The following is a 27,659-nucleotide window of genomic DNA, read 5'->3' as shown; positions in this document are numbered from 1 at the left end:
CTCCCCCTCCCCCTCCCCCTTCCCTTCCCTTCCCTTCCCTTTCTCTTTTTGTATTTTTTGAACCAGTTGGCAAGTATGTTGGGTACAGTGTGGTCATTTCCCCTTCGTATGGCAATTTCTAAAAATAAGGATGTTGCTTAGGGATATTCTTTCTAGCCTTAAGTCCATATTGCAGATTGTCAAATGATCCGTCACGTCTTTGGTGGCACTTTCTCCCTCTGGCCCTGGATCTCATTCAGGCTCCTATGTTGCATCTTTTACTGGTCAATCCTCTGGAATCTTTTAAAATCGGAGATAGCCCCTTGGCTGTCTTGCTTAGTCTGTTCTGATACTAACATTGGAAAAACTTTCAGACCGACTCTTCTACAGAAAGACTTGGATGTTGGATTTTGTGACTCTTCCTGTCAGATTCATGTTCTGCTTCTCTGGCTAGGCTAATGAGAGTGGTGTTCAGCATACCCTTCTCCCCATGTCACATCCAGAGGATATGATGCCCGCTGGTCCTTAATATGTGATAGGCATCTTGACTGGGTGAGGTATTCCCAGTCTCTCCAAACTGTTATTATTTTCTCATTAGGACTGTAGACAATCAAGGAAGGTCTTATAATTAGCCCACTTCTTGTCAAACTTCCTTAGGTTAGCATCTGTTGATGAGTCTTGCCTGAAGCCGTCTTTGCTACGGTAGTTAAGTGGTGGGCTCCATTTGCAGTGTGCTGCCGTGGGTGTTCAGCAGCCACTGTCAGGAGGTCCCCTCCCGGTCCTACTCTATCCACCATCGTTACCCTGAACTCATGCACTCCTGCTATGCCCCATCCTTGTGTTTACTACACTCCAAAGCTTGACTCTGGCCAGCGACACCCTTCAAACTGGTGAGCAGGTCCTTTCGACATGGACCGTCGTTTGTCTGACGTGATCTCTTTAATATGACAGGAAGTTCCAAGCTTGCTTCCTCCCTTCCCCGCCCTATCTCAGGAATGACCCTTTTCTCCAAGGTGCATTGGCTTCTTCTTTTCATGCTGAATGGGTTTTGGATATTTCATTAATACTTATTTAATGCTGTTGTCTAAGAACATGCTCTGTGTGATTTCAGTTATTTCATATAAATTGAGACTTGTCTTATGTTCTCATATATGGCTTGTTGTGGTGAAGATATATACACTTGAAATATATATATATATATACATATGTATGTATTATATATACATATATATTCTGGGTGTCATCAATCCTTAACTATTTTTCAGAATCATCTATAAGCATCAGTTATGTCCAGGTGACTGACGTATTGTTCCGATAATCTGTTTGTTCACTTCTTTTCTGCTGTTCTGCCAATTATTAAGCAAAGAGCATTAGACTCTCCAGGGGTACTCTGGGAGTTTAGTGGTAGCTAGACACCCAGACCATAGTTTAGTTGTAACTCCAGGAGTTACAAACTCATACCTGTTCTGGTTTCCATTCTGATGCGGTGATAAACACCATGACCAAAAGCAACTTGGGGTAGAAAGGGTTTATTTCATCTTCTGCCTCCAGGTCACAGCCCATAGAGGGAAGTCAGAGCAGGAAATCAAGGCAGGCACCTGGAACAGAAGCCCTAGAAGAATGTTGCTCCCTGGCTCACTCCCTGGCTCATATTTTTAATACAGCCCAGGACCACCTGCCCAAGGGTGGCACTGTCCACAGTGGACTGGGCCCTCCCACACAAATCAGCCTTAAAGACCACAGGCCATTTGCCAGTCTGATCTGATAAATCTCCCAGGAAAATCCCCCAGATAACTCTGAATTATCTCAGGTTGACAACTGAAGCTAAACTTGGACGCCATCCTTAGGCTGTATTTGTTGACTTCGAGTTAATGTTAAATCGTTTCATCTTACACGAGGACATCTTGTCGTGTATACTTGTTCCTCTCCTCTCGCTGTCCCTGCCCTCGTGGTTACATGTGTTCCACTGCATGAATTAGCAGTCCCTGCCCTCTTTCCCCAGACTCTCTCTAGTCTTGAGTTCATCTACAGTGATTCACTTCTTTTATGTGGGATTGTGTTTGCCCGTTCTTTGTAAGCCTAGTAACATTGGATTGTGCTGACATTGTGTGTGACCCTTAGAAAATCTGAATTTTCATTGTATCTCTTTGAAGAACACTAAGTTTCTGTCTCAGTAAACAGTTCACTTAGCTGAACTCAAATGTCTCTTAGTTCTAAATTGGCTGCTTGGAGTCTACCTCTCATGTGCAATTAAGATGCAATTCCAGGAATCAGAATTAGATATGAAAACAATTTTTATGCAGGACCTGGGCTTTCTCTTTCCTGCCTCCTACTTTCTGGGATTTACAACCTCATTCCTTATCTGTAGTCACCCCAAACAATATTGTCTAATTTTGGGGTTAACTTAATTTTTTTAAATATTTATCTTCTTTGAACATTTTGCCTGCATGTATGTGTTATTGTACTACATGTGTGGAGGTGAGAGGGGACATCATATCCTCTGACGTGGGGGTTGTGGGCGATTGTGAGCCACCATATGGGTGCTGGCAGCTGAACCTGGGTCCCCTAGAAGAACCGTGAGTACTCTTAACAGCCAAGCCATCTCCCCAGTCCCTATTTTCTAGCTTTTAAAGCCATTAAGACTGGATTCTAGAGCTAGGCATGGTGATGCAAACCCAAGATCCAAGTACTTAAGGGGACCGTCGCTTTCCTCCCCTTCCCCTTCCTTTCCCCTCCTTTGTCTTCTCCCTGCCCCGCCCCAGTCTTATGTATAGTCTGCGTGTCCAAACTCTTGGTCTTCCTGCCTTGGCCTTCTGAGTGCTGGGATTACAGGTTTTTCCATCAGAGGGTTAGCCAGTGGTACTAACTCATGTCTGTCTCTAGGAAAAACCAAATGAAGGTTAAAGGTGAGAGCTGTCGCTGGCTTCCTTCCCTTTCTCCAGCCGTGCCCCTCTCCTGTGCTTCCAAGCAGTTGTTTTTATATTTTCTGTGAGACCCAGAAGCAGGAACTCCCAATATTAGTTTCAGACCAGCCAAACAGCGTCAACAGTGTTGATTCTGCCACGCGAATGCTGAAGTGTGGGCACCAAAAGCCTTTTGCAGCTGCCGTGTCATTTTTCCCTCTGTCATTGTAAGGCCGGCAGAGCAGCATGCAGGGACAGACGTCCCTCTCTTGAGTCTGAGAAGATACGTTATTGCATCTTCTTCACAGAAAAGGGTCCAGTCTGCAGCAAGAAAAGGAGGAGTGCACCACTGTACACCACATCTGAGGCTCTCCTCCTGTTTTACATGACGGCAGGCTGGTGGCTACTGGATATGGGAGAGTATACCCATATTCATATTACCTTCTGAAATCACACTAGTGTTCCCTTAAATTGATAGTAATTCTCCAGATCATAACAAGGACATTACAATATGCTGACAGTCCACAAAAGAATAAATGAGTCACACAAATCAGATTTGATTTCTCAGCTATTAAAATCATTGAGCATGATCACTTTTCAGGTCTCACCTGCACTCTGAGTATCTGACAATAGCCCCGCAATTACTCCAGCTGTAAACACCGACTGGTAGTAACAACCTGTTAGATTTGAGGTGTAATTACTGTCAATATTCTGGATGACGGGAAGCTTTTGGAACTGCCTTCATTTGACGCCTCCGAATCAGTGGAAGGCCTGTCAGTGACAAGATCTGCCAGCTCTGCTGGCTGTCTGAGAAGATGTCTCGCAGGACCAAAGCGCCGCCTTCTCTGTTCTGCAGTCCTGCAGATGTGGACTGTGTTCTGAAGCAGGGTCTAATAGAGTGCGGTGATGGTGGTGAATTGTCATCCCTAACGCAGGGAAGCAGTGTCTGATTGTGTCTAGAGATCCAAAGCGCTTTCCTAAAGGTCTGCTGATGGAAACGGCACCCGTCTCGCAGTGGCTTTCAGAGGTAGCTTTGGTGATGTGCTCAGGGAGAGGCATCTGAGACTGATTCTGCTGGTTGACGGGGTGCGTTGGTTGTGTCTTCCAGCCTGATGAAAGATTATTTCTTCAAGCCACCCATCAATCAGTTCAGCCTGAACTTCCTGGATCCGGAGCTGGAGCGATCCTACAGAACCAGCTACCAGGAAGAGGTACGTTCTTCCTGGGACCTCACATGGGACACTGTTCGTCTGTGCTTTACCAAGTGACAGGAAAATGAAGCCCGGTGTTGATTTCCCACAACCGGGAAGCCCTGTTTTGGAACTGTATGTGAATTTATCTTTGCCAGAGAGAAAACCAAGGCTCTTTATGCTCCTTTGTCTTAAAGCCATGCCACACCCCACCAGACTGTTTCCTCCATAGCTGGTGTTTCTGGTCCTCTACTGGCTGCCCCTGCCCTGGAAGGATGCCTGGTCACCTGTTCTGGGTTCTTGGTGACACTTCTCTCCTCATAGTGCCGCCACTTCCAACCCTCTGAAATGGGAAGGTCTATACCTCCATCCAGAATACGGGGTTCATATTTACACCATCTTAGTGCCCTTGAGTTAAAGGGTTAACTTTCCTCTCAGCCTACACGTCATTTTCCCCAACAAGCCTTCCTTGACACCAGCTGGGTCTTATTTCCCTGTGCCCTCTTTCTTCTTCACGTGCACCCCATTGTTGGAACCCCATGATTTCTGGACCTAACACTCAGCTCTCTGTTTCCGTGCTATCTAAATCCCAGCACAGCCCACACACCAGACATACTCAGCAGGCATGCTTAGAAGGAACCTGGAGCCTGACTGGAGCTCTCTTTCCCTTGGCCTGACTTAAGTGTCCCAGAGCCAAAAGGGCACCATCACTGGACCCCAGGACCAAGAGGGGTTTTGTTCAGCTTTCACTTACTTATTGGGCAAATCTTCATTTATGTCCAACCCATGATGTACAAGATATGACTAGTCTTTGCTTTGTATGGTTAGAATTGTTGCCTTGTCAGTCCCCCACTGGACAGTGAGTGTCATCCAACATTCCAAACACAAATCCTGCAGGTATTTGCCTAAAGTAAGAAGTATTGAGCCTAGCACTCTAGACCAAGAGTTGGAAAAGTTGGGAGACCTCGGTGTTTAGGTGAGAACGGCTGACCTGAGTCTTCTCTGCCCAAGCCCTGGCTCCTCAGACCCCAGAATGGTAACTAGGTTCCAAAGAGAGCAGTGGCAAACCCGAGCTTCTGCACAGAAGGCACTGCAGCAGCCTCACCTCCAAGATCTTGGGTCTTTTTAGGGAGCCTCAGAAGTTAGGCCAGGCCGAGGCCATCTGCAGAGCCTATGCCACTTTGCTCAGTGAGGTCAGGCTTGCCATTGGCTGACCAGGGCTCTCATTCCCCAAGGCCAAGTCCTGACTTTTCCTGTCTCGCGCAGTTCCTGGGGTCTATCTAAGGCTGAGGAACCGAGCCCGTTTGACCTGAAAGGAACTTGCACTAAGCTGAGAGGTGGTCACAGGCCTCTCCCTCCCACATCCCTGACCCCGGCTGCAAAGGCTGAACGCAAAGCCCCATCAGCAGTGTGCTGTGTTCTCTGCAGCCCCTGTCTACACATTCTCTCTTCATTCTAAGACAGACCTGGGATGCACTTGGGAGTCAGCTTATCTGGCTCTCATTCCTGGGTTCCCTGGGTTCCCTGGGTTCCCTGGGTTCCCTGGGTTCGCCACTCTTAGCCTCCATCTGCACACAAGGAGCAGTGGCGCCTCCTCCTGACTGAGATGGTGCCACTGTGAGGGCCTACAGGGGTCTGGATCTGGTCATGTTTTGGACACATCTTGTGGTAGCAGTTTCCTCCTCCTAATTCCCTGGCAACACGTATGTGCCTCTTTAGTAAATTACACAGTGCCCTGTCTCCTGTGCTTGGTATTCCACGGTCAGGCTGCCAGTTCCCTTCAGGCATTGTTTCATGTCTACCCTACACCCAGCACCCAGTTAGCCCAGAGCAGCGCGCGCGTGCGCGCGCGCGCGCACACACACACACACACACACACACACACACACACACAGGCTTTATCTCTTTTTAAAAAAATGATTCATTTATTTTATTTCTTGTGTGTTTGCTTTTGTGTGTATATGTGCACACCACATGTGCCCATGGAGGTCAGAAGAGGGTACTGGATCCCCAGGAAGTGGAGTTATGGATAGTTTTTAACAACCATGTGTGTGCTGGAAATCAAACCCAGGTCCTCTGGAAGAACAGCAAATAATCCCCACCCTGGAAGGCTCTCTTGATAAAGGTTCTATGCTCCCATTCCACGACTGGGGACTTCCCCACTACTGCTGCTTTCCTATCTGCCTGTCTTCCTGTGAAGCCGACCCTCACATCCATCCATTTACTGGACTCCTCCGTCACCTATGGCTTTCCAAATGTGCACTCTTGGTCTCTAGGACAGTGACTTGTCTTTCTAAGTGACTGCAAATGTGTTTGAGAGTCTGTTGACTTTCAGTCTGCTGCTGTGTGATCCTAGGCACATTTCTTAACTTCTCTCTGCCTTGTCTTTAAATGTGGCCGTAACGAGGAGATGATCCACTTGGAGCATGCACCAGCCTATGCCTGGCCGGGAGCGCCTGGTCTTGTCCCTCACACTGTACTTCCTGCTGTCTGTGGGTCCATTCATCCCTGTCCTTTCCTGCTCTAAACAGGTCATAAAGAATTCTCCTGTGAAGACTTTTGCCAGCGCCACCTTCAGTTCCCTCCTGGATGTGTTTCTGTCCACCACGGTGTTCCTGATCCTCTCCATCACCTGCTTCCTAAAGTACGGAGCCACGGCCACTCCACCCCCACCCGCTGCCCTGGCCATCTTTGGTGCAGACCTGCTGCTGGAGGTGCTGTCCCTAGTAGTGTCCATCAGGTATGCACCAATTGCAGGAGCCATCTCCAGTGTTTAGCCTCTAGCTCCCCCTTCTGGCGCCACAGTTGATGGCAAAACTGCTTAACCGGCACAGGGGACAGGCATCTGAAGAGAACAGCGGTTCTGTTTCTCCCTCTCACCCCATTCCGTCCTCCTTGTGGGCACCGACCTTCACTCCACCCAGGTGGGACACTACAGAGGGTCAGTCCCCGTGCAGCCCAGCTGATGCCTCATGGACCCCGGGTCTCCTCAATGAGAAGTGAGACATTCGGGAGGAAGAAAGGGAGGAAGAAGTGCAACAGGAATACATGTCAGGCAGCAGCGGAGCGGAAGTCTCTGCTAACCTAGGAGCCAGCCCAGCCCAGCTGAGGAAGCTGTGTCAAATGTCTGAGCTTGGAATAGGCAGCACCTGCTTAGAAATGACACCAGAGAAACAGATACCTTGAACGTTATAAAGGTTCTTAAATGTTGTGTTAAAAAGAATACCGTTGAAACCTGGCATAGTGTCACACACCTATAATCCTAGCATTTGGAAGATGGAGGCAGGAGAATCAGAAATTCAAAGCCATCTTGGTTACTTAGCAAGTTCAAGGCTACCTGGGCTACACAAGACCTGTCTCAAAACAAACAAAAACCACCTAAGAGTGGGAAGAAATAATAGGTCACATCGTGACAAGGATCTAAAACCGATAGCATACCAAGTTCACACAGCTCAATAATAAAAAGACAACCAGCCCATTTTATTTTTTTAATTGAAAATAATTTTTATACAATATATTCTTGATCAGTTTCCCCTCCTTCATCCCCTCCCAGATCTTCCCAGCCCATCGAATTCCAACTCCATGCCTCCTTCTTTCTGTTTAGAAAACCAACAGGCCAAAAGAAAGCGAAAACACAAGAAACACAAAAGTAGCAATGATTTTATTGTGTGTTGGCCATCTACTTCTGGGCATGGGGCCTACCCTTAAGTGTGGTTTTTATGCCTAGTGAGACTCCCCTGGAGAAAATAATTTTTACTTTGCAAGCAGTTTTTAATTGAAGATCGCTTCTTGGTTAGGGATGGGAGCTCCTGTCCACTTCTGCTTCTCAGCTTTGGGATCGGGATCCCATCTGGCTCAGACACATGGTGCAGGCTGCCACGGTCTCTCTGAGTTCACATGCACAAGTCCTGTTGTGTCTGGAAGAGGTGGTTTTCTTGGAATCGTCTATACTCTCTGGCTCGTACGATACACTTCCTGTTCTACATCGCTCAATGACCCTTGAGGAGAGGGGTTTTGTAAAGACATCCATTTATTTTTTTAAGATTTATTTATTTATTATGTGTTCAAATATTCTGCCTGCTTGTCTGCAGGTCAGAAGAGGGCACCAGATCTCATTACAGGTGGTTGTGAGCCGCCATGGAGGTGCTGAGAATTGAACTCAGGACCTCTGGAAGAACTGCTGTTCTTAACTGCTGAGCCAGCTCTCCAGCCCCAGACATCCCATTTAGGACTGAGTGATCCTCTTCACATTGTCCATCTGTGGGTCTCTGTGCTCCCGTCTACTGCAGGAAGAAGTTTCTGTGATGATGACTGAGCAAGACAATCACCTATTCATATAGCAGAATAAAGCAGCCCATTTTAAACAGGCAAAAGGCCAGCCCGAGGTTCTAGGAAGCCCATAGCTCTCTGCGGTTTCTAGTAGGTGTGGATGCCCAGAGCCTTTCTCTTGCCAAGTATCCCCATCCTAAAAGATGCTCTCCTCCTGACTACTGCGACAGTGGTCCTACTACCTTGACCAGCCCTGCCATGCATCAGCCTAGCTAAATCCGCTGATAATTGCCCCCAAGAGCTTGAGCTAAATCAGAAATGGCAACACCCCAAAGCAGAAAAAACAAACAGCTTAGCTCTGGTCCTGAGACTTCCGTGCTTATCTTTCCTTCCTTTAAGGTGGGCTGGCTGGGACACTCACCTCCTTCTTTTCTTACCCACCATCCTGCGGTTCCCGCTTAGCTACTGAGATTGCCCTTAGCCCTAGTTGGAACGATGTGTCTGCGCCATTGCTTAGATTATCTTTCAGAATGAAGCCTCCTGCCACAACAAGCAGCCCCCTGCTCCAGACCCACTCACCTGCATCCTAAGAAATGGCTCACACACAAATCCTGCCAGGAACTACTCCAGAACTCAGGCCGAGAACTGCCTCTGTCTCTATATGTTCTTTTTCTTTCTTTTGTATTTGTTGTTTCGGTGGTGCTGGGAATTGAACCCAGGATCTCACACGTGCTGGGCAAGTGTCATCTCCTGAGGTAGATACACACCCAGTCTTTTTTTCTTTATATTTTCAGACAGTGTCTCACTAAGTAGCCTAGGCCAGCATTGAACTCCTGGTCTTCTTGCCTCGCCTCTTGAGTGCCTGTACCACCAGATCTGGATTGTTTTCCTTTTGTTTTTTAAATGAACATGTAACTGTGCATTGTGGTGCGTACCTATAAGCCCGGGCATTTGGAAAATGGAGGCTGAAGGACCAGAAGTCAAAGGTCCTCTTTCGCAAGCTGCCAAGTTTGAGACCAGTCTAAGCTTTGTGAGACCCAATCTCAGAAAACCAAGCATTAAAAATAGAACGAGTTTTATTATGACAGTTCACATGCAATAAACTCATTCATTCTGATAAAAAATTCAGAGGCTGGGGAGGTAGCCCAGTGGTGGGGCCAGGGCCCTGGTTCAATACCTGGCACTGCCAAAAAAAAGTGTAGAAATCAGTGAGTTTATTTAAAGTGAGTGAATTTAAAGAGTTGTACAAATATCACAATGTAATTTGAAGACGTTTGTGTCACCCCCCCCCGAAACTCCCCATGCCTGTGTATATTCTCCTACACCCAACCCTTGAGGTTTCTGTTGAAAGCCTGGAGTTCCTGGTCTCTATGTCTTTTTGCTATAGCTCTTTGATCGATGTTTGCTGTCCCTTAATATCTAGTCTGGAAGAATTAGCCCCACCTGAGCTTAGCTGCAGAGACGTGTTCCTACCTGCACTCTGCAGGAGTCTGGTGAGCCAGCTGGCCACTTTACTCCTTCGTGGACAATGGAGTGTCACAGTGGCAAAGGATAGGAGAGACTGAGACCAGATCAGAAAGACCTACGCGGTGGGTTACATAAGTGCCCAGGGAAGCTAGGAGCCTCCTCCTTCCACCCCGGCCCTGAGAAAAGCATTGAGACCAGCTGGCCTTCCCTTGAAACTGTATGATCTTGGGAACCATGGTGAAGTCTTCTAAGCATTCCCTCTCCTGGCTGGGACTCAGCTCCCTTTGTCCCCCTGTCTCTGGGCTCTGAGTCCCACCTGTGAGGATAACTGTGGTTTTTCTCAATGATGTTCCAAGGCCTCTGTTTTCATTTAGATTTTAGGAAGCCAGAACAGCCCAGGGATCCGAAAAGTGTACTTGAATCTCTGGGAAATGGCCAGAGGATAGGGAATTGCTGGTCATGGCTATGGCTAAGCATAGTCAATATAGCTGTTTTGGGTTTAACGCCAAAGGTGCAAGTTCTGGCATGTGCAAGATGCCTGTGCTACTGATCACCACAGTGGTTCCTGACCAGAGGTGAATTCAGTGAGCCCGTCCATATCCCCAGCAATAAGCCAACGAGAGTCTCCATCCTGAGATCCCAGTGTCCTCTTCCACCTACCTGATGTGGGACATCCTCTGTGTATGTGATGCTTTTATTGGTTGATGAATAAAGTTGTTTGGGCCAACGGCTTAGCAGAGTAAAGCTAGGTGGGAAGTCCAAACAAAGATACAGAGAGTAGGCGGAGTCAGGGAGATGCCATGTAGATGCCAAAGGAGAAAGATGCCAGAACATTACCTGCAAGCCACAGCCTTGTGGCAATACTTAGAGTAAAAGAAATGGGTTAATTTAAGATGTAAGAGCTCTCTAGGAATATACCTTAGTCATTGGCCAAACAGTGTTGTAATTAATATAGTTTCTGTGTGATTATCCGGGAAACAAAAGCACGGTAGAAGTGGTTTTGCGGGTCCCAGTGGAGTGTCACTGTATGACCCTGGCAAGGCATCTCTATCCCTGCCTACTAACAACAACCTTTTCCCATTGTGCTCATAGAACACCTCCAGATAGGCCCCATTCAGGGCTTCCTGACCCACAGGAGACTTAATTTGGAGTTGTTCCTGTTCTTTCACAGACCCACGGAGGTTTTTGATAAGTGTATTTTGCCCAAATGGAGCAGGTGACTTTACAGTTGGGTTTGAAGATCTGGGTATAGCCGTTCACTCACTTACTGACAAGTTAGGGGGTACAGTCTTTTGCCCTATGCACCCCTCACCCCCAGCATCAGAAACTGCAACATGGAACAATTGAGACACAGTGTGCTAACCCTCTTCTCCTGATCCTCTGCCCTCTGTGTCCCAGAATGGTGTTCTTCCTAGAGCATGTCATGATGTGCACGAAACGGTCACTGGAATGGATCGCTGGCTGGCTCCCTCGACACTGCATAGGGGCCGTCCTGGTTTCTCTCCCTGCCCTGGCTGTCTATTCACACATCACCTCTGAGTTTGAGACAAACATACATGTAAGTAGCAGCATACCAACTTCTCTGCGTGCTTTCCAGGCTCCCCAGTGCCTTCTCTCACATTAAGTCTGATTCCTTGGGATAGGGATGACACACAAGTCCTCAAAGAGTACCCTCTGTTGCTGCTTCTAGCCATCCTCCTCAAACACAGAACATGAGCTGGGCATGGTGATGTCCATGTGGCCCGGCACTTGGATGGTGGAGACAGGAGCGTCAGGAACTCAGGGTCATCTCAACTACATAGAATTTGAAGATAGTCTAGACTGTATATATAACACCCTGTGTCAACACACACACACACACACACACAACCAAAAACTTGGCAGGGTAGACCTGCCTACGGCTATGCCAGAAAAGTAGGTATAAGGCTTTTCCAATTTCATTCAGTATCCATCAAGTTTCAGATCAATTACAATCTTGACTTCCTGTGGTTCAGAGCTCCAGCCTTTTGGCCTTACAGTGGTGCAGACGTATACCCTAAGAACAATTCTGATTTCGCTTCCATCCTTTTCGGCCATTTTGCTAAGATCACATGGAAGTTGTTTATTTTCACTTTCAGAGCTCGGTGAATAGCAGAGAGCAAACAGGCTTGGTATTGGCTGGTTTTGTCCAGCTGTGTGATTATGTAGGAGTTCTGAGCACCGCGAAACTAGACCAAGCTATGGTGTTTGGAAGCCTAGAAGTCTTTACATGCCTTTTTATTTATGATAATTTTTATTTGTCACACTTTTTTTTTCATTTGTCACACTGTTGTTTTCAATTTGGGGGATGCTGAGGCTCAGACCCAAGACCTTGCTTATACGTGGCCACGGAGTCACATCCCCAGCCTAATGGTATGTGAAGGGTGTACTGAGACACAGCCCTGCGGCAGTGCACACATTTGTACCGCATGCTTTATAAAGAGGCTTCTGCCTCATGAGCCCATTCAACACAAGATAATATGCCTGTCTGCTAAAGCCCCTGACAGGCTCCTGGATCAGCTGCTGCTCTGGGAAGGAGCTTTGGAGTTAATTCCATGAAGAATGAGCTAGTTGTGGGAAAGATTTGCTTCTTGGCCTTTAGGCTGAGCTCTACTGCAGTGTATGTCTAAGTGTGAGAAGAGCTACAAGGCTGTAGTGATATTTCATTTGTATTAAATGTGATAAATAAAACTTGCCTGAATATCAGAACATCAACAGCCATACAGGCCAGGCAGTGGTGGCACACACCTTTAATCCGAGCAGCCTGACTAGTTAGCCATAGAGGCCAGGTGGTGGTACATGCCTTTAGTCCCAGCACCAGAGAGGAATATAAGGTTGGATGAGACAGGAACTCACTCTCTTTCAGTCTGAAGATTTCATAGAGGCAAGAGCTCTCTATGACTTGACTGCTTTGCTTTTCTGATCTTTGGGTTGAACCCCAGTATCTGTCTCTTGGTTTTCATTAATCATGCCACACTAGGGGGCATCTATGTCTTAGCAGCAGCTCACATCTCGGTTCTCATAGCAGGACTAAGGGCGGTGACTGATCCCATAGTGATAGGGCCCCAGTAAGCAGCTTCCCTTTTCTGTTCATCAAAGTGATGTGTGTCTCTTTACATGCCTGGAGGAATACTCTCCTAGCAGTGCGGACACGTAACCTCATGTGCTGCGCTATGGGACAGACATGTGATCTGTATATAAAACTGGTAGGTTACCCAGAGGAAGACCTCTGTATGTTTCGTGGCTGCTTCTTGTCACCGTAACCCAGTGTGTGATGAGAAACATTGTAAGGGGCAGAGAATTGGTTTTGGCTCGGGACTTCGGGGTATAAAGTGCCATAGTGGGGAAGATGTGGCTCTGGCTGAGGCTCCATGTCTCCTTACAGTCAGAGAGACAGGAAGCAGAGATTGGAAAAGACCATAAACCTCAAGGCCCTGCCCTCCAGAGACCCACTTCTTCCTGCTAGGCTCTACTTCCCAAAGTTTCCACAACCTCCCAGGATAGCACCCCTGTCAGACTCACGCATCTCTGGGGGCCTCTACACTCAGGCATCACAAGTGTTAGCAGAGATGGTTGATGTCGGACAGAGCACGGGTGTTTTTGTGGACAGGATGGGGGCACCGTGGAGGTGGGCAGACCACTAACAGAGCCTTCTCTTGCAGTCCACCATGTTCACGGGCTCTGCGGTGCTGGTGGCCGTGGTGCACTACTGTAACTTCTGCCAGCTCAGCTCCTGGATGAGGTCCTCCCTCGCCACCATCGTGGGGGCTGGGCCGTTGCTTCTGCTCTACATCTCCCTGTGCCAGGACAGGTACGTGACCACACTGTCACCTCCTGCCTTCCCCGCATAGCATCTCTTAGGCGCGGCAGTGGCTCCATGTTAGTGCTGCGTGATGTATTTTCCATCATGACGTGGAATAGCTTCCAGCACACATAGTACCCAAAGAGTACCAGCCTGACCTGCAAAGGCCCTCAGTTCAGTCCCCAGGACTAACTACCCCCCCCAAAAAACCCAAAAGTACTAAAGTGCCATAAGGATGATATGAGAAAGATAAAACCATTTATAACAGCGTACCATAGGTGGAGCATCCTTAATCCAAAAGCCTCAACTCTGGATGCTAGAAAATCTAAATTTTTGAGTCTTGGTATGATTCCAATGCCAGAAGTCTGTTAACTCGGGGTCCACAAGCTTTGATCCATGCACAAAATTATTTAAAAATTTGTTTAACATTACTTTCAGTTTTTGTGTATAATATATATATGTACATATATATATATATATATATATATATATATATATATATATAGAGAGAGAGAGAGAGAGAGAGAGAGAGAGAGAAATACAAGTGAACTTTGGACTTAGACTCAGTTTCTGTCCCTAAAAGATAATCAGTTGTGTGCATATATTCAGAATTTCACAAGCATGATCCAAGCCGCTTGGATTTGGGAATTCGACCTGTATATATTTGAATATAGATGCTGCCTCTGCCAGACACATGACTGTGGTAGGATACTGACTTTGAATTGGGATCTAAGAAAGGCATGAGAGTCAGGATGATGAAAGAGCTGAGGAAAAGCCAGAGGATGCAGGTCTGAAATTCCAGTACTCGGGAAGCTGAGGCAGGAGGATTTCAAATTTGAGTCCAGCCTAGGCTACATAGCAAGACTAAGATATTGCCGGGAGCATGGTGGAGAGACAGACCTTTAATCTCAGTAGGCAGAGGCAGGCAGAACTCTGTGATTTCGAGGACAGCTTGGTCTAAAGAGCAAGTTTTAAGACAGCCAGAATTATACAAAGAAACTCTGTCCCAAAAAACAAATGAACAAAAAGCACAAACGGAACCTGGAGATATGGCTCAGAGGTTAAGAGCACTGAGTGCTCTTCCAGGGGTCCTGAGTTCAATTCCCAGCATACATGGCGGCTCTCAACCGTCTATTATGAGATATGATCCCCTTTTCTGACGAACAGGCAGATGGAACACTGTATATGTAATAAATAAGTAAAACCTTTTTTGTGGTTTTTCGAGACAGGATTTCTCTGTGGCTTTGGTGCCTGTCCTGGAAGTAGCTCTTGAAGACCAGGCTGGACTTGAACTCAAAGAGATCCACCTGCCTCTGCCTCCCAAGTGCTAGGATTAAAGGCATGCACCATCACTGCCCGGCATCTTTTTAAAAAAGCATAAAATACCCTCACACAAACAAAAAAAGCAAAAAAAAAAAAAAACAAACAAACAAAACAAAATACTAGAAGAACCAAACTTGGTGGCGCATGCCTATAATCTTACCATATGATAAGTAGAGGAAGGAGGATCAAGGTCTTTATGGCTGTATGTCTGAGGCCTTCTGGGCTACATGAGACCCTGTTTCATGGATAAAACAAAAATAAAAACTATTCTTCTGGCAGGGGCTAAGGAGGAGAAAGTGTGATGTGGACAGAAGAATTGGAGTCACATGATGGACCTCTGGGGGCATGATCAGTTCTCACTGTGCTACAGAACTAGAGGGACATTTAAACCCTGTAAGAGCCAGGCATGGGGTTCACACCTGTAACCCCAGAGCTGGTGAAGGGGAGGTGACCACAGAAAGACGGGAAGTTTGAGGGTAGTGTGGGCCTCAGAGTGAGACCTCATCCAGTCAAACGAAGCAAGCAACCAGTCAACAAAGTAAAATAAAAACACCCAGTGTGGGCAAAGAGCAGTGAGATTGCTTTCGGCTGCAGGTTCCATCAGGTGCATCATACTTTGTTCTTAGTTTGCTAAAATGTTTCCTATTACACCAGCAACTGGCTTTGTCAGCTAAGTACATAGTTGCAAATGGAATAGAGATTAGGATCGCAGAATGCTCACAGTTAGTACTTTACAACAGTTCATGATCTCTTAAGCCAGTTAACCTTCTGTTTGTGTAACAACATCTAAATATCAGGCTTTTCTCATAACTCCTTAGAGCGGTGCTCCCCAGGTGCAGTGGAAAACCACCTGTTTATAAATCCGCTGGGACCAGGGAAGGGGGCACAGGTTGTTTTAAAGTTGCAGTGGACAGTTCTCCATTATACTTTGCAGGACATCTAATATGTCTGACATTCCTGCTCCCTAACTTATTATCACAACCAGGGACTGCCACACTTCCCAGGGGCCCCTTGGGGGTGTCATTGCTGTCACTGTGGACCAGCGCTGTCGTGAATGCTGCTCAGCACTATTAGCTATGTCCTCGGTTAATCAGAGGGCACTGGTGATCCGTGAGCAGAGTGACTCTCTATCCTCGGCTTCCTCACCGTTTTGTAGCAAATGTGAAACATATTCATGTTCTCTGCAAACCAAGAGCAAAAGGCAATTTGAAGCGGAGCTGCCAGCCAGTGCGGAGAGGCTGTGACAAGGAATTACATTAAGTGTACTGAGGCTGCCTCCTGCCTTTGTGGGGCATCTGGATTCCTGGCCATTACAATGCTCTATACAAAGAGTATGGAATTCCTCAACCAGCCTTTAACCTCAGATGCTGTGAACCACTCACAGTGACATTTAGTCACAGCTTTGGCTTGTGATCCAGAGAGACAAAGTAGTGGCCTCCCATCTGCCTTCCTGCTATAAGGCAAACAGCAGGTTTTGGAGTGGAACTAGTAGGTTACCTCGCACCAAGACCTCCTCTACATTGGAGGGCCCTCTGAGCCTACAGCCCAGTCCCAGTTGTTGCTGGAACTACCAGGATTCAGTGCTTGTCAGGTAGTAAACAAAAGCCTCAATTCGCCTTTTCTTTTATGAAAGAGAAGTGTTTGAAGACCAGCTATCTAACTTAAATATTTCTCTGTTTAACCTTGAAAACATACCTACCATGACTACAAGTTTGATTATTATAGATGACAACTACTAACTTGTCTTCCTTTATTATCTTAAATAGCTTTCAAGGACTAAAACTTTGCATTGCATTTTTAAAGATTTTTATTTATTTCTCTATATTAAGTGCTCTATCTGCTTGTACTCCTCTATTCCAGAAGAGGGCAGCAGATCCCCACCATAGATGGTTGTGAGCCACCATGTGGCTGCTGGGAATTGAACTCAGGACCTCTGGAAGAGCAACCAGTGCTCTTAACCCCTGAGCTATCTCTCCAGCCCCTTGGGTTGAGTTTAATAATGTCTTTTTTGTTTTCTATAATATTTTTATACATTTGCTTTCCAGTTCCATAGTGATGTCACCCTTGGATACAGCACACAACTGCAGGTGAGCTTTCAACCTGGGCCTGTGTCTGACAAGTGAGAGCAGCCGTCTCTCCACTCTGTGTCCACAAATAAACTGTACAAGTGTGTGTGTGTGCTTGTGTGTGTTGGGTTGAGAAAGCAAGCAATAGCTGTGTGTTAAAGTGTCCAGTCACAGTTGTATCTTACTGGGAAGGTGATTGGTCACTAAGTCATTGATTAGAGTTAGTTTAGTTTTATGCAAGACTTTAGCATGTTATACAGGAACTTTCACAAATCAAAAAATATATTTATCATCTAAAGTATTTTGACTTGGAGCCATCCAAATGGCTCTGCTGTTAAAGGTGCATACCATGAGAACAGCAACCTGAGTTTGATCCCCAGAACCCATATAAGAGAGGTTGGAAAAGCAACTTCCCTGGCCTCTCCACATAACCTCATCATGCCACACAGACAGACAGTGATAATAAATAATCTAATGAGAAATTTGAAATAATTAATATTTGAATTTTTTTTTTTTTCGAGACAGGGTTTCTCTGTGGCTTTGGAGCCTGTCCTGGAACTAGCTCTGTAGACCAGGCTGGTCTCGAACTCACAGAGATCCGCCTGCCTCTGCCTCCCGAGTGCTGGGATTAAATGCGTGCGCCACCACCTCCCGGCAATATTTGAATTTTTAAATTAAATATTTAACCCTTGCTTTACACCAAACATAAAAGTAAATTCTAAATAAATTGAAGGGGAATAGGTGAAAATTATGTGTGCTGTGTCCATTCGTAACTACAGCCAAAATAAAAATAAATATTTAAACTACAACAATTAGAAAAATATTAATTTTCATACCTCTTAAGACAGATAATCTTCCAGTCGTATCAATAATAAATAGGTTACAAGGAAAATAATGAATGACAAATTAAAAAGGAAGGGAAAGAAAACCAAAACAGACAGAAAAACATTTGTGGAACAAAAAGCACACACAGATGAAATTTCGACAAAGTACTCAGAGTTCACAGAAGAAATATATCACATATTAACCACATTTCCCAATCCTGGGACCCAAACGCAGGGCACTGAACACGCTGTGCCAGTGTCCTCCACTGATCTTCAACTCAGCTTAAATTGGGCCCTCGAAAAGCAGTAACACGATGCCGCCATGGCATGCAAGCCTGTGATACTAGTGCTCTGGAAGCTGAGGCAAGGTCATTGCTGTGAGTTTGAGGCAAGTGACAGTGTGGTCCTGTATGTGCAGCCCTAATAGACCCCATATGACATCAGCTGCCTTGCCTCGCTTGCTGGTTAGAGCTGCAAGTGCCTCTTGCTTTCTGTTTCTTTGATTTATTTTTCTATTTTAAAACCCCTCTTTTGCATGGTAACAGACATGCATTATTATTAACTTCCATTCGTGGTTTAGTGTCCCAGCATTCAGTTATAAGTTAACTCTTACATTTATTCACCTCAAATTCCTCTTTTGGACTGGGCCATGATGGTGCAAGCCTGTAATCTCAGCTATGCAGGATGCCAAGAGAGCAAGAAAGCTTGCATGGGCTGCAGAGTGAGCTCAGAGCCAGCCTGAGCAACTTTTTTGAGACCCTGTCTCAAAATGGAAATGAAAACCAAAGAGCTGGGGAATAGTTCAGTGGAAGAGCACTTATCGCCAGAACCACTAACATACCAAAAGTCTCCCTTTGAAAACTGGCCTTTGCTATTTGAATCTAGAACTGGAATTGCCTACCTTTGTCCATAATCTTAGAGTAAGAATTGCTGCTTGTTTCGCCATAATCCCAGCATTTAGGAAGTGGGGACAAGAGGATCAAAAGTTCAAGGTCATCCTCAGCTACTTAGTGAGTTAATTCCAAGACAGCCTGAGTGACCTGAGACCCTGTGTTAATAAAACCAATCTGGTATAGGGCAGAGTGGCTCGGAGAGTACGACACTGGCTGCTTAACGCAGAAAGAGAACCATTCCACAGACTTACCCTCTGACCTTGACATCCGCGAGGTGGAATGTGTGTGTCTGCATTCACTTATAACACACACACACAAATAAAGCGTTTTTAAAGGTATGGGCCAATGAGAAAACTCATTGGTGCTTTGCTGCCAGCTCTTTTGACCTAAGTTCAGTCCCCAGGAAACTGGAGCAGCAGAATTGCTGCAGGCTTGAGGCCCGCAAGTGAGGAGGGAGCCTGAGATTGATTATGGAAACACGGGTACTGTGGCCTGTTTCTCCCACTGAGGTTTAGAACAGTTAATGTTGGGCCTGCTGTTCTTACTAGAGGGGGCTGTTGTTTGATGTGCAACATTGGAAAAAGCAAAACGAAACTTAGCCCCAGACCTGCAAGCCATGCTCACAGGAGACAGGGCTGGCTTCTCCGCAGCCCAGACCCTTCCCCAGCTCCGCTTAAAAGCCCAGCCAGAGAACTTCAGGCTGGACTGAAACATGTTTTAGTCAGTTAAACAAAGTGGCCACTTTGCTTAGCATTTGAGAATCAGAGGCATTACCATTTGTCTCAATGAAATAAGTAAAATAAATAAGCATGGGTATCCTACCATAGAGAGCTCTGTCCCGTTCCCAACCGCTGAGCTGTGAACCTGTGCAGATCCCCTGCCAGCCTAGCTGGATTCCAGGGTTCAGCACGGTGCAGGGATCAGCAGAGGAGAAGCTTCTCTCAGGAGCCCCTCCCCGTGAGCTGTGAGGATCTCAGTCAAGAGCGCTGACTTAATAGCAGGCCACATACAAAGCCTGGAGGGAGAGTGTGGTCAGCATGAACTGCTCTGCCTGTGCAAGCAGCCTGAGACCCCTGGCGGCTGTCACCCAGGGATGACGGAAACTTCCTCCAGTCCCAGCCTTTCCAAGGATGGTGGCCTCCCCTGCCGAGCTGGCACCAAGTCCCTGCTGGGAAGGTGTGGTTTGCCAGGGGTGTCCTACCAGAGCAGCCCACAGGACCAGTCCAACGGCAGGCCTTTGTGACTGCTCTTTGGGGAGTGTCCCAGTGACCTCAAGTTCACTTTCCCTTTTCCTTTCTTTCCTTCCTCTTTCTTCTTTCTTTCCTTTCTTTTCCTTTCTTGTCTTTCGTGGTTTTTTTNGTTTTTTTTTTTTTTTTTTTTTTTTTTTTTGCGATAAGATCTCAGGTAGCCCAGGCTGGCCTTGAACTTGCTGTGTACTCGAGGATAACCTCAAACTCTTGACACTCCTGTCTCTGCCTCCAAGGTGCTAGGGTAACAGATGTGTGCCACCAGGTCTTTCTCAATCCATTCTTTTTAAATACCCTTATGTCAGAGGTAACAATAAAACTTTAACTAAATAGTGTGGCTAAGGGATTAAGGTTTCTGTGTCCTAGACCATCTCACCTGAGGACACATCAGCTTTCAAGGTTAGCCTTAGCTGTGTAGCAAATCCAGGAAGTGTGGCCTCTAGGAGAATGGTTTGAAGGCTGGGGCTATAGTTTAGAGAATATTTGCCTAAATGCAAGGGCCTGGGCTCAATCTCCAGCACTGAAAAGGAGTTCTTGGGAATGTCTAATTAAATTCTAAATGCACAACATTTAAAATTATTCAATAATCCCAATATATGCAAAGGAGGATATAACTCCCAAGAACGTAGAGAACACACAATTCAACTCTGTAAATTTCTGAGTCTCAAGAAAGAAACATTATGTAACATCACAGATGCCTTTACAAGAAATGATGACATGCAGTTGAATTATTCTAGTGTAAATTAGTCTCTAGTTGTGATCAGAACTTATACTTAGAAAATAAAAGACTGTGAATAAAAGAGAAAAAAGAGACGAGGGCACAGGAATGTTCCCCGAAATGTTATGTTTCATCGTAACTGTAGCTCCCTCAGTGTGAGCGTGGTGCGTCCCTGTCTTACATTCCTCCACAGCCGCCACAGATAGCTCTGTGTGTCACCTCAGAGGAAAGACTGTCCCGCGCTGTGCTGACCCCCTCACCATGTGCAGTAGATGTTACACATCTCGTACTCTTCTTGAAAACGCTAAGATTGTCTCAAATGGCCTTGTCTTGGGAGACGCACACTAAAATAGTTAGACCAGCAACTTACTTTCAAAATGTTTAGGAAAAAGTACGTGTGTGTGTGTGTGTGTGTGTGTGTGTGTGTGTCATGTGTGTCTCTGTATGTGTTGAGAGGAGAAGCAGAGAGGCAACATTTAACAGCTGTCAGATCCAGGTGAAGAGCTTCCGAGTGTTTGTTTTATGAAACTTAAAGTTTCCATAAGGTTGAGATTGTCTAAAAGAAATAGTTGAGGAGAAAGAAAAGATCTTTTTTAATCTAATGAATTCTTTTCAAAAGCAGTTAAAGCTAGGCTTAGTGGGCCAGGGCTGCAAGCCTGTCGTAGGTATGGAGGCAGGAGGATGGATGCAAGGCCAGCCTCCAGCTACATAGCAAGTTCACGGTCAACCTTGGCTGCATGAGGCCTGGTTTCAAGAAACCAAATGAAATGTAAATAAAACAAAAGTGTCCCTGAAGCCTGCAGAATAATCAGGCTGCTTTCTGGCCTCGGGGTGTCGAGGGTAATACTCAGCCACCCTGACCAAAGCAGGCTCACGATCTGAGCGGGGTTGGGGACTCCCTTAGAGGTGTTCTGAGCAGCTGTGTCTTCTCTCCTCTCTCTGCTCCCCAGTGCCAGTGGGAACCCGTGCAACAGCTCACTGCTGCCGGCCAGCAGGAGGCCCGCCAGCCTCATAGGCAGGGAGCTCATTCTCACCTTCTTTCTCCTGCTGCTCTTGGTCTGGTTCCTCAACCGAGAGTTCGAGGTCAGCTACCGCCTGCACTACCATGGGGACGTGGAAGCAGATCTGCACCGCACCAAGATCCAGAGCATGAGGGATCAGGCTGACTGGTTGCTGAGGAACATCATCCCCTACCACGTGGCCGAGCAGCTGAAAGTCTCCCAGACGTACTCAAAGAACCACGACAGTGGAGGCGTGATCTTTGCCAGCATCGTCAACTTCAGCGAGTTCTACGAAGAGAACTACGAAGGGGGCAAGGAGTGCTACCGGGTCCTCAATGAGCTGATCGGGGACTTTGATGAGCTTCTGAGCAAGCCAGACTATAACAGCATCGAGAAGATCAAGACCATTGGGGCCACATACATGGCAGCATCGGGGCTGAACACTGCCCAGTGTCAGGAGGGCGGCCACCCACAGGAGCATCTGCGGATCCTCTTTGAATTCGCCAAGGAGATGATGCGTGTGGTTGATGACTTCAACAACAATATGTTGTGGTTCAACTTCAAGCTCAGGGTTGGCTTTAATCACGGACCCCTGACAGCAGGTGTCATAGGTACCACCAAGCTGCTGTATGACATCTGGGGGGACACCGTCAACATCGCCAGCAGGATGGACACCACCGGTGTTGAGTGCCGCATCCAGGTGAGCGAAGAGAGCTACCGCGTGCTGAGCAAGATGGGTTACGATTTTGACTACCGCGGGACTGTGAACGTCAAGGGGAAAGGGCAGATGAAGACCTACCTTTACCCAAAGTGCATGGACAATGGGCTCGTGCCCCAGCACCAGCTGTCCATCTCCCCAGACATCCGTGTGCAGGTAGATGGCAGCATTGGACGGTCTCCCACGGACGAGATTGCCAACCTGGTGCCTTCTGTTCAGTACTCAGACAAGACTTCCTTGGGATCGGATGACAACACACAGGCCAAGGAAGTGCACCTGTCCTCTAAGAGACCCTGGAGAGAGCCGGCCAAAGCTGAGGAAAGGTTTCGGTTTGGAAAAGCCATAGGAAAGGAGGAGTGTGAAGACACGGGAATAGAAGAGGCCAATGAGCTCACCAAGCTCAATGTCTCCAAGAGTGTATGAGGCGGCGTGGTGAGCTGCCGAGGTGCTCTGTTCATCCACACAATAATATTTGTACTGACGGGCTGGCGTGCTCTCTGGCCCCTCAGTTCCTGTTCCCGGATGTGGTGTCATGTGGTCATTTCAGCCCTGATCTCTGTGTGGATCACAGTTATTCGGGGTCCATTTCCACCCTCTCTTCTTTCCTTTTCTCCCTTTCCTGGAAGCCTGCCCCTAGCCTGGGGGGATCCGTTCAGCTGTGGAGGAATACAAGTGCCTTCAGGGTTTGGCCTTGAGTCTATGGCCGAGGCCACTGGTGGAATCATGGCCCTGGGTATTATTTGACTTCTTTAGGGGAAAAAAAAAGAAAACAAGAAAAAAAGAAAAAAAAAAGCTGTGGTTAAGATCCCGTTTTTTATTGCCTTTTCTCACGAGTTTTTCCTCATACAGCGTTTCCAGTTTATTTTTTCTATAAACGTAACAGTGTTCCAGTCACCTACCTTTCTAAGCACACACACGCACACACTTGCATTTATGAATCTGACATAAAGTGCCAGTAACTCATCTGGGGGAGGGGCTATAAAGGGAGCAGGGCTGGGAAGCTCAGCAAGCCCCCTCCTGGCATCTCTGGGTACCTGGGCCCACGAACACTGGGCAGTTTCAGGGGCTCATCTGCACGCAGGCCAGGATTTCCTATATTCACCAGGCACAAAGCTCACAAACCAGGCCTCAGGAATCTCAAAGCCGTGTTTCATCCAGACCCTCCACAGAGGGGTCTTCCAGCCAAGAGCGAAGATGTTTGTCTCAGAAGCCGACTCGCCTGAGGGAGACACTCAGCCATCTGAGGGTTGCGTTTATTTATTTATTTATTTGTCAAAACGTGTATTATGGGGAGGGGGCACTGGGTAGTTTTGGTAGAGGGAAACGGAGTGGGCAGGGCAGTTTGTAGAGGACACAGCAGATCAATGACAAGATGTCCCTCAGCGTTTTATGTCTCATCCACTGTGGCCCGCGGTGCCGCCCAGGGTGCTGCTCCCCCTTGTGGGGATCCGGAGTAAAACTGGCTCTGCTCTAAGTGGGATTCGGCAGCCCTTTTGTCCAGTCCTCCCACTGTTGAACTGCTGATCTGCAATGGGATTTAACTCTGCTGGCCAAGTCAGGCTCTCTAGAGGGGTTTCTTACTGTGCACCGAGGGGGGACAGAACCGTCTGTATGCCAAAGGAGGTGCAGACCGCCAGACACGGAGAAGCTAAGGAAAATGGTTGCTAGCCTTGCTTGGAATTGTCTTTCCATGCTGAGTCTCCAGTTTGTGTTGATTGGAGCTCAGGCTACAGGTGTCCTGTCGTCGTCATTTTCCAGGTGACGCTGGTGTGCAGTTCAGAGGCAGCCGAGGGCCAGCTCTGTTTGGTGGGGGGTCTCTCGTGTGGTGCCCTGTGGTGTGTCCTTTCACTGGTAAACCTCACTGTGTAATTGTCACATTGTTACTCACGCCCCAAGACAGACAGAACCTGCTGATGCTAGAGAGGTGACATCTTAGTTCTAGTCAGCAACTTCCCCTGGGACTCCTGGGATGGCCACCCAAGCATCACAGCCATGCCAGGCCCCGAGTGGACCTAGTGACTGGGAGACTTTCCATCCCAGTTGGCTCCCTGTTGGTCTTCCAACCGAAAAACAGACAGTTGTGACAATACCTCTTGCGTCCAAAGAATGTATTCTTGTACAATGCCACAGATATTTTTTTTTTCTTAAAAACACTACCTGATTCTTTCCTAGGATTTAGGGCATGTTGGGTTTCTGCCTGTCAGTATTAGGGCATGCGCTGTCTGAGTGAGTGCCGGTCTTGTTCCGCCTCCAGGCTGCGTAGCCGAGGAGTTAGCTGGTTGTCCGTGTCCTTGCAGTCTCTACCAAGTTCATCTCTGCGCACATTTTCCCTCCCAAACTCTTCTTCCGTTCTCTGCTACAACCGCGTTTGTGGTTCTTTCCCACCCTCCCCCTAACCATAGACCTGCAAACCAGCTGGAGCGAATCACTGGCCTTGAGCAGGTAGTCCATTGGGCATTGTACAAACAGAGCCCTGGATGAAGGGCAGCTCGCGCGGGGTGCAGTGCTCTTAGGAAACACCCTGAGCCTTCCTGAAGAACTACAGACATTCTTCTTTCAGGGTGCCAGGCCCCCGAGGCCTTCCCAGCTCCCTGCCCCAAAGCATACCTCAACACAGAACCACGGGCTCTGCAGCATGCCTGCCGCACAGCCTGGTCTGTTGGCATTGAACAAACAGCTGGAGACAGTTGGGCTTCTAGGCAGTGGACTCGGTGTCCTTCGGGTGGCAATACTTCTTAGGAACCTAGGGCAGGAAGCAATACTCCAGAACTGAATGTCTGTAAATAGTCACTTGGTGTTGCAATTGCGCTTCCCTTCTCGGTCCCGGCTCAGAGCGATTTTATACATCAGTTATCCCACGCAGATGAGCATAGAGCATCAGTTATAAGCCCCTAAGCTGCTTGACGAGCCCCACAGACTGTGCCACACTGTGCATGGCTCCCTTCACTCTGGCTTCACTCCTGGGGACTGCACCTGCACATTTGCACATGACACAGAGCCAAAGGCAGTGTGCAACCATCACCTGGGCTGTAGGCACCGGTACTTTCCAAAGAAAAGTCTGCGTTTGAATCTCTTGATTTTCAAGGTCAGCATTTTTTGATTGGTTGTTTTGAAAATCGCATCATGCCTAGATCCTGAAATTAAATTAGCAAGAACCAACTGTTTGTGTTTCCATGTTTCCTTTGCTCTGCTCTTTTTAAATTGTTAATTCTAAGAATTTCAAAATGCATCCACTGAAAAAATGGATATTAAAATACTCTAAAGCTTAACTTTGGTGCATGGTGTTTCCTCAGTGAAAATACGACCTCGGATTAGGCCCGCCCTCTGCCCTCCGCCCACCGCCCTCCGCACCCCGCCCACCCCTTGTATTGTCTGCAACTTTTAGCCAAAACAGGAAGATTTATTTTTCATTCCCATCATGGCTTTAAAAATAGGAAAAAGCAAAATTCCAGTTTTGTTTGTTTCTGGGGCAATATTATTTTTATTATTATTATATTGATGAATTCACCTACTGCAGTCAACTTTAATCGAGAAATACTTCTTTTCACACAGAACATTACAGATCAGGCTATAGGACACATTGTACAGTTGACAATTCCCCTGCTTCATTAGGAGTTGATTGTGCAGCATCTTAGTGGAGGGACTAAGAGAACACACTGCGCTTGGTGACCACACCTGTTATCCACTACTTAGGAGATAGTGAAGGGAAGATCAGGAGTTCATCAGGCTCACTACAGAGTTCAAGACCAGCCTGGGCTACGTGAGACCCTGGCTTTGTAAGTAATGGAATCTCTCCCCAGAAAAGCTCACGTGCCATTTTGTACACATCTTTAAAGGTTTGCAGTGCTTCTAAATCTACAGCCAGAGTATGGCTCTTTCAGGGTGTAGAACCTCTTCCCCCGAAGGCTTTTCCTGGTTGGTCAAGTGTTGGTTGGTGAGCACCGTAAAGGTCGGCTGAGAGCCAGCGTACACCTCACTGACCAGGGTGCTTCCCTGCCCGGCAGTGCTGCGTGCTTCCGCAGGAGCCTCCCCAAGTGTGGAAGATCACAAGAACGTGCGCTTAGGCTACAGAGGGCACGTGGGGACTGAGACATCTTTGCAGACCAGCAAGGCAGCCTCTAATCTCCACAGTACAAGTTATCATTTGTGGTTTTTCTTTCATCTCTGATCTCTTTCGCACATGGTTGCTTCTCTTTGCTATCACGCACTGTTGCTATGGACCAGATCCCAAGGACCTGGGAAAAGAAGCTGACTGGAGGAACCAGCAAGTGAAAGGGGGTGTTTTAAAAAGTTCTTATTTGCATATTGTCTACATGTACATTTAAAATCATCCCAGGTGTGTGTCTTTGCTTTACAAAGAATGTAAAAGCCTGACTCTAAAGAGTTGTTAGTATCTGAGTAACTAAGCCTGTGGAACTCTCTTCCACTGAGCCTGCAAGTCTATGGAAACCGAAATTAAGCAATCCAAATGTCTGTTGTTGAAACCTCACTTATTAAAAGCAGGAGATTCTTTATATTTTATGTTTTTCCCCCTCAGGAGCCTTTAGTAATTTGATTAAAGTTGTGGCCTCTTTCCTTTGGAAAAAGACGTGCACATAAAACTCCACTTTGGGGCTGAGCAGGTGGCTCAGCCAGAAAGCGTGTGCTTTGAAGTGTGAGCACCGGAGTTCTGCTCCCTGGAAATGCCGAGTGGGTGTGGCACCCCTCCTGTAATCCTGGCACAGCCAAGGCAAAGACAGGGATTCCCCAAAGCAAGCTACCAAAATCAGTGAGTTCTGAGGTCAGTGAGAGACCCCAAAGGCAAAGGCACCCAGCACAACCTACACACACACACACACACACACACACACACACACACAAGCATTCCACATGAGTATGAACAAAATCCTCCCTCTTAATAATGTATAAGATTTCAATTCATGGATCAGCAAACTACCCCTTACCTGCAATAACCAGAGGGTCGATGAGTTCTAATTCTGACTTGTAGGCAAGGCCTCTACCATCTGTTTAAAGATCCCAACTTGGAAATAATGGAGTTAAATAAATTTTTTTTTCAAAATTATAATTTACAGTTTTATGTGTGTGATTTAAATATATTTGAGGACCCTCAAATTCTCATCATATAAATATCAATTTAGTTAAATTACTTGTAAGAGATGAATAAATTTCATCCAGTATTTATTGAGCTCCTACTGTGTGCCAGAGGCCCCAGAGTTTCCTTGGTGTGGGACCTTTGATTTG

General features: G+C 46.9%; 1 protein-coding gene across 2 annotated transcripts in view; it reads left to right on the top strand.

The window, feature by feature from the left end:
* The window catches only part of Adcy9 (adenylate cyclase 9), a 115,109-nt gene extending 89,422 nt beyond the window's left edge, over positions 1-25,687 (top strand). For both annotated transcript variants that reach the window (XM_050129050.1, XM_050129121.1), the window contains exons 6-11: positions 3,991-4,093; positions 6,604-6,812; positions 11,207-11,366; positions 13,489-13,637; positions 16,997-17,038; positions 21,650-25,687. In XM_050129050.1, coding sequence (XP_049985007.1) covers positions 3,991-4,093; positions 6,604-6,812; positions 11,207-11,366; positions 13,489-13,637; positions 16,997-17,038; positions 21,650-22,841 — 1,855 coding nt within the window. In that variant the 3' untranslated portion in view covers positions 22,842-25,687. The remainder of the gene's footprint in view (positions 1-3,990; positions 4,094-6,603; positions 6,813-11,206; positions 11,367-13,488; positions 13,638-16,996; positions 17,039-21,649) is intronic.
* Positions 25,688-27,659: the final 1,972 nt, after the last annotated feature.

This window comes from Alexandromys fortis, unplaced genomic scaffold (genome assembly GCF_014885135.2).
Source record: "Alexandromys fortis isolate MF-2015 unplaced genomic scaffold, M_Fortis_MF-2015_v1.1 scaffold_29, whole genome shotgun sequence".
Taxonomy (NCBI): domain Eukaryota; kingdom Metazoa; phylum Chordata; class Mammalia; order Rodentia; family Cricetidae; genus Alexandromys; species Alexandromys fortis.
This window is presented reverse-complemented; position numbering and strand designations above follow the sequence as displayed.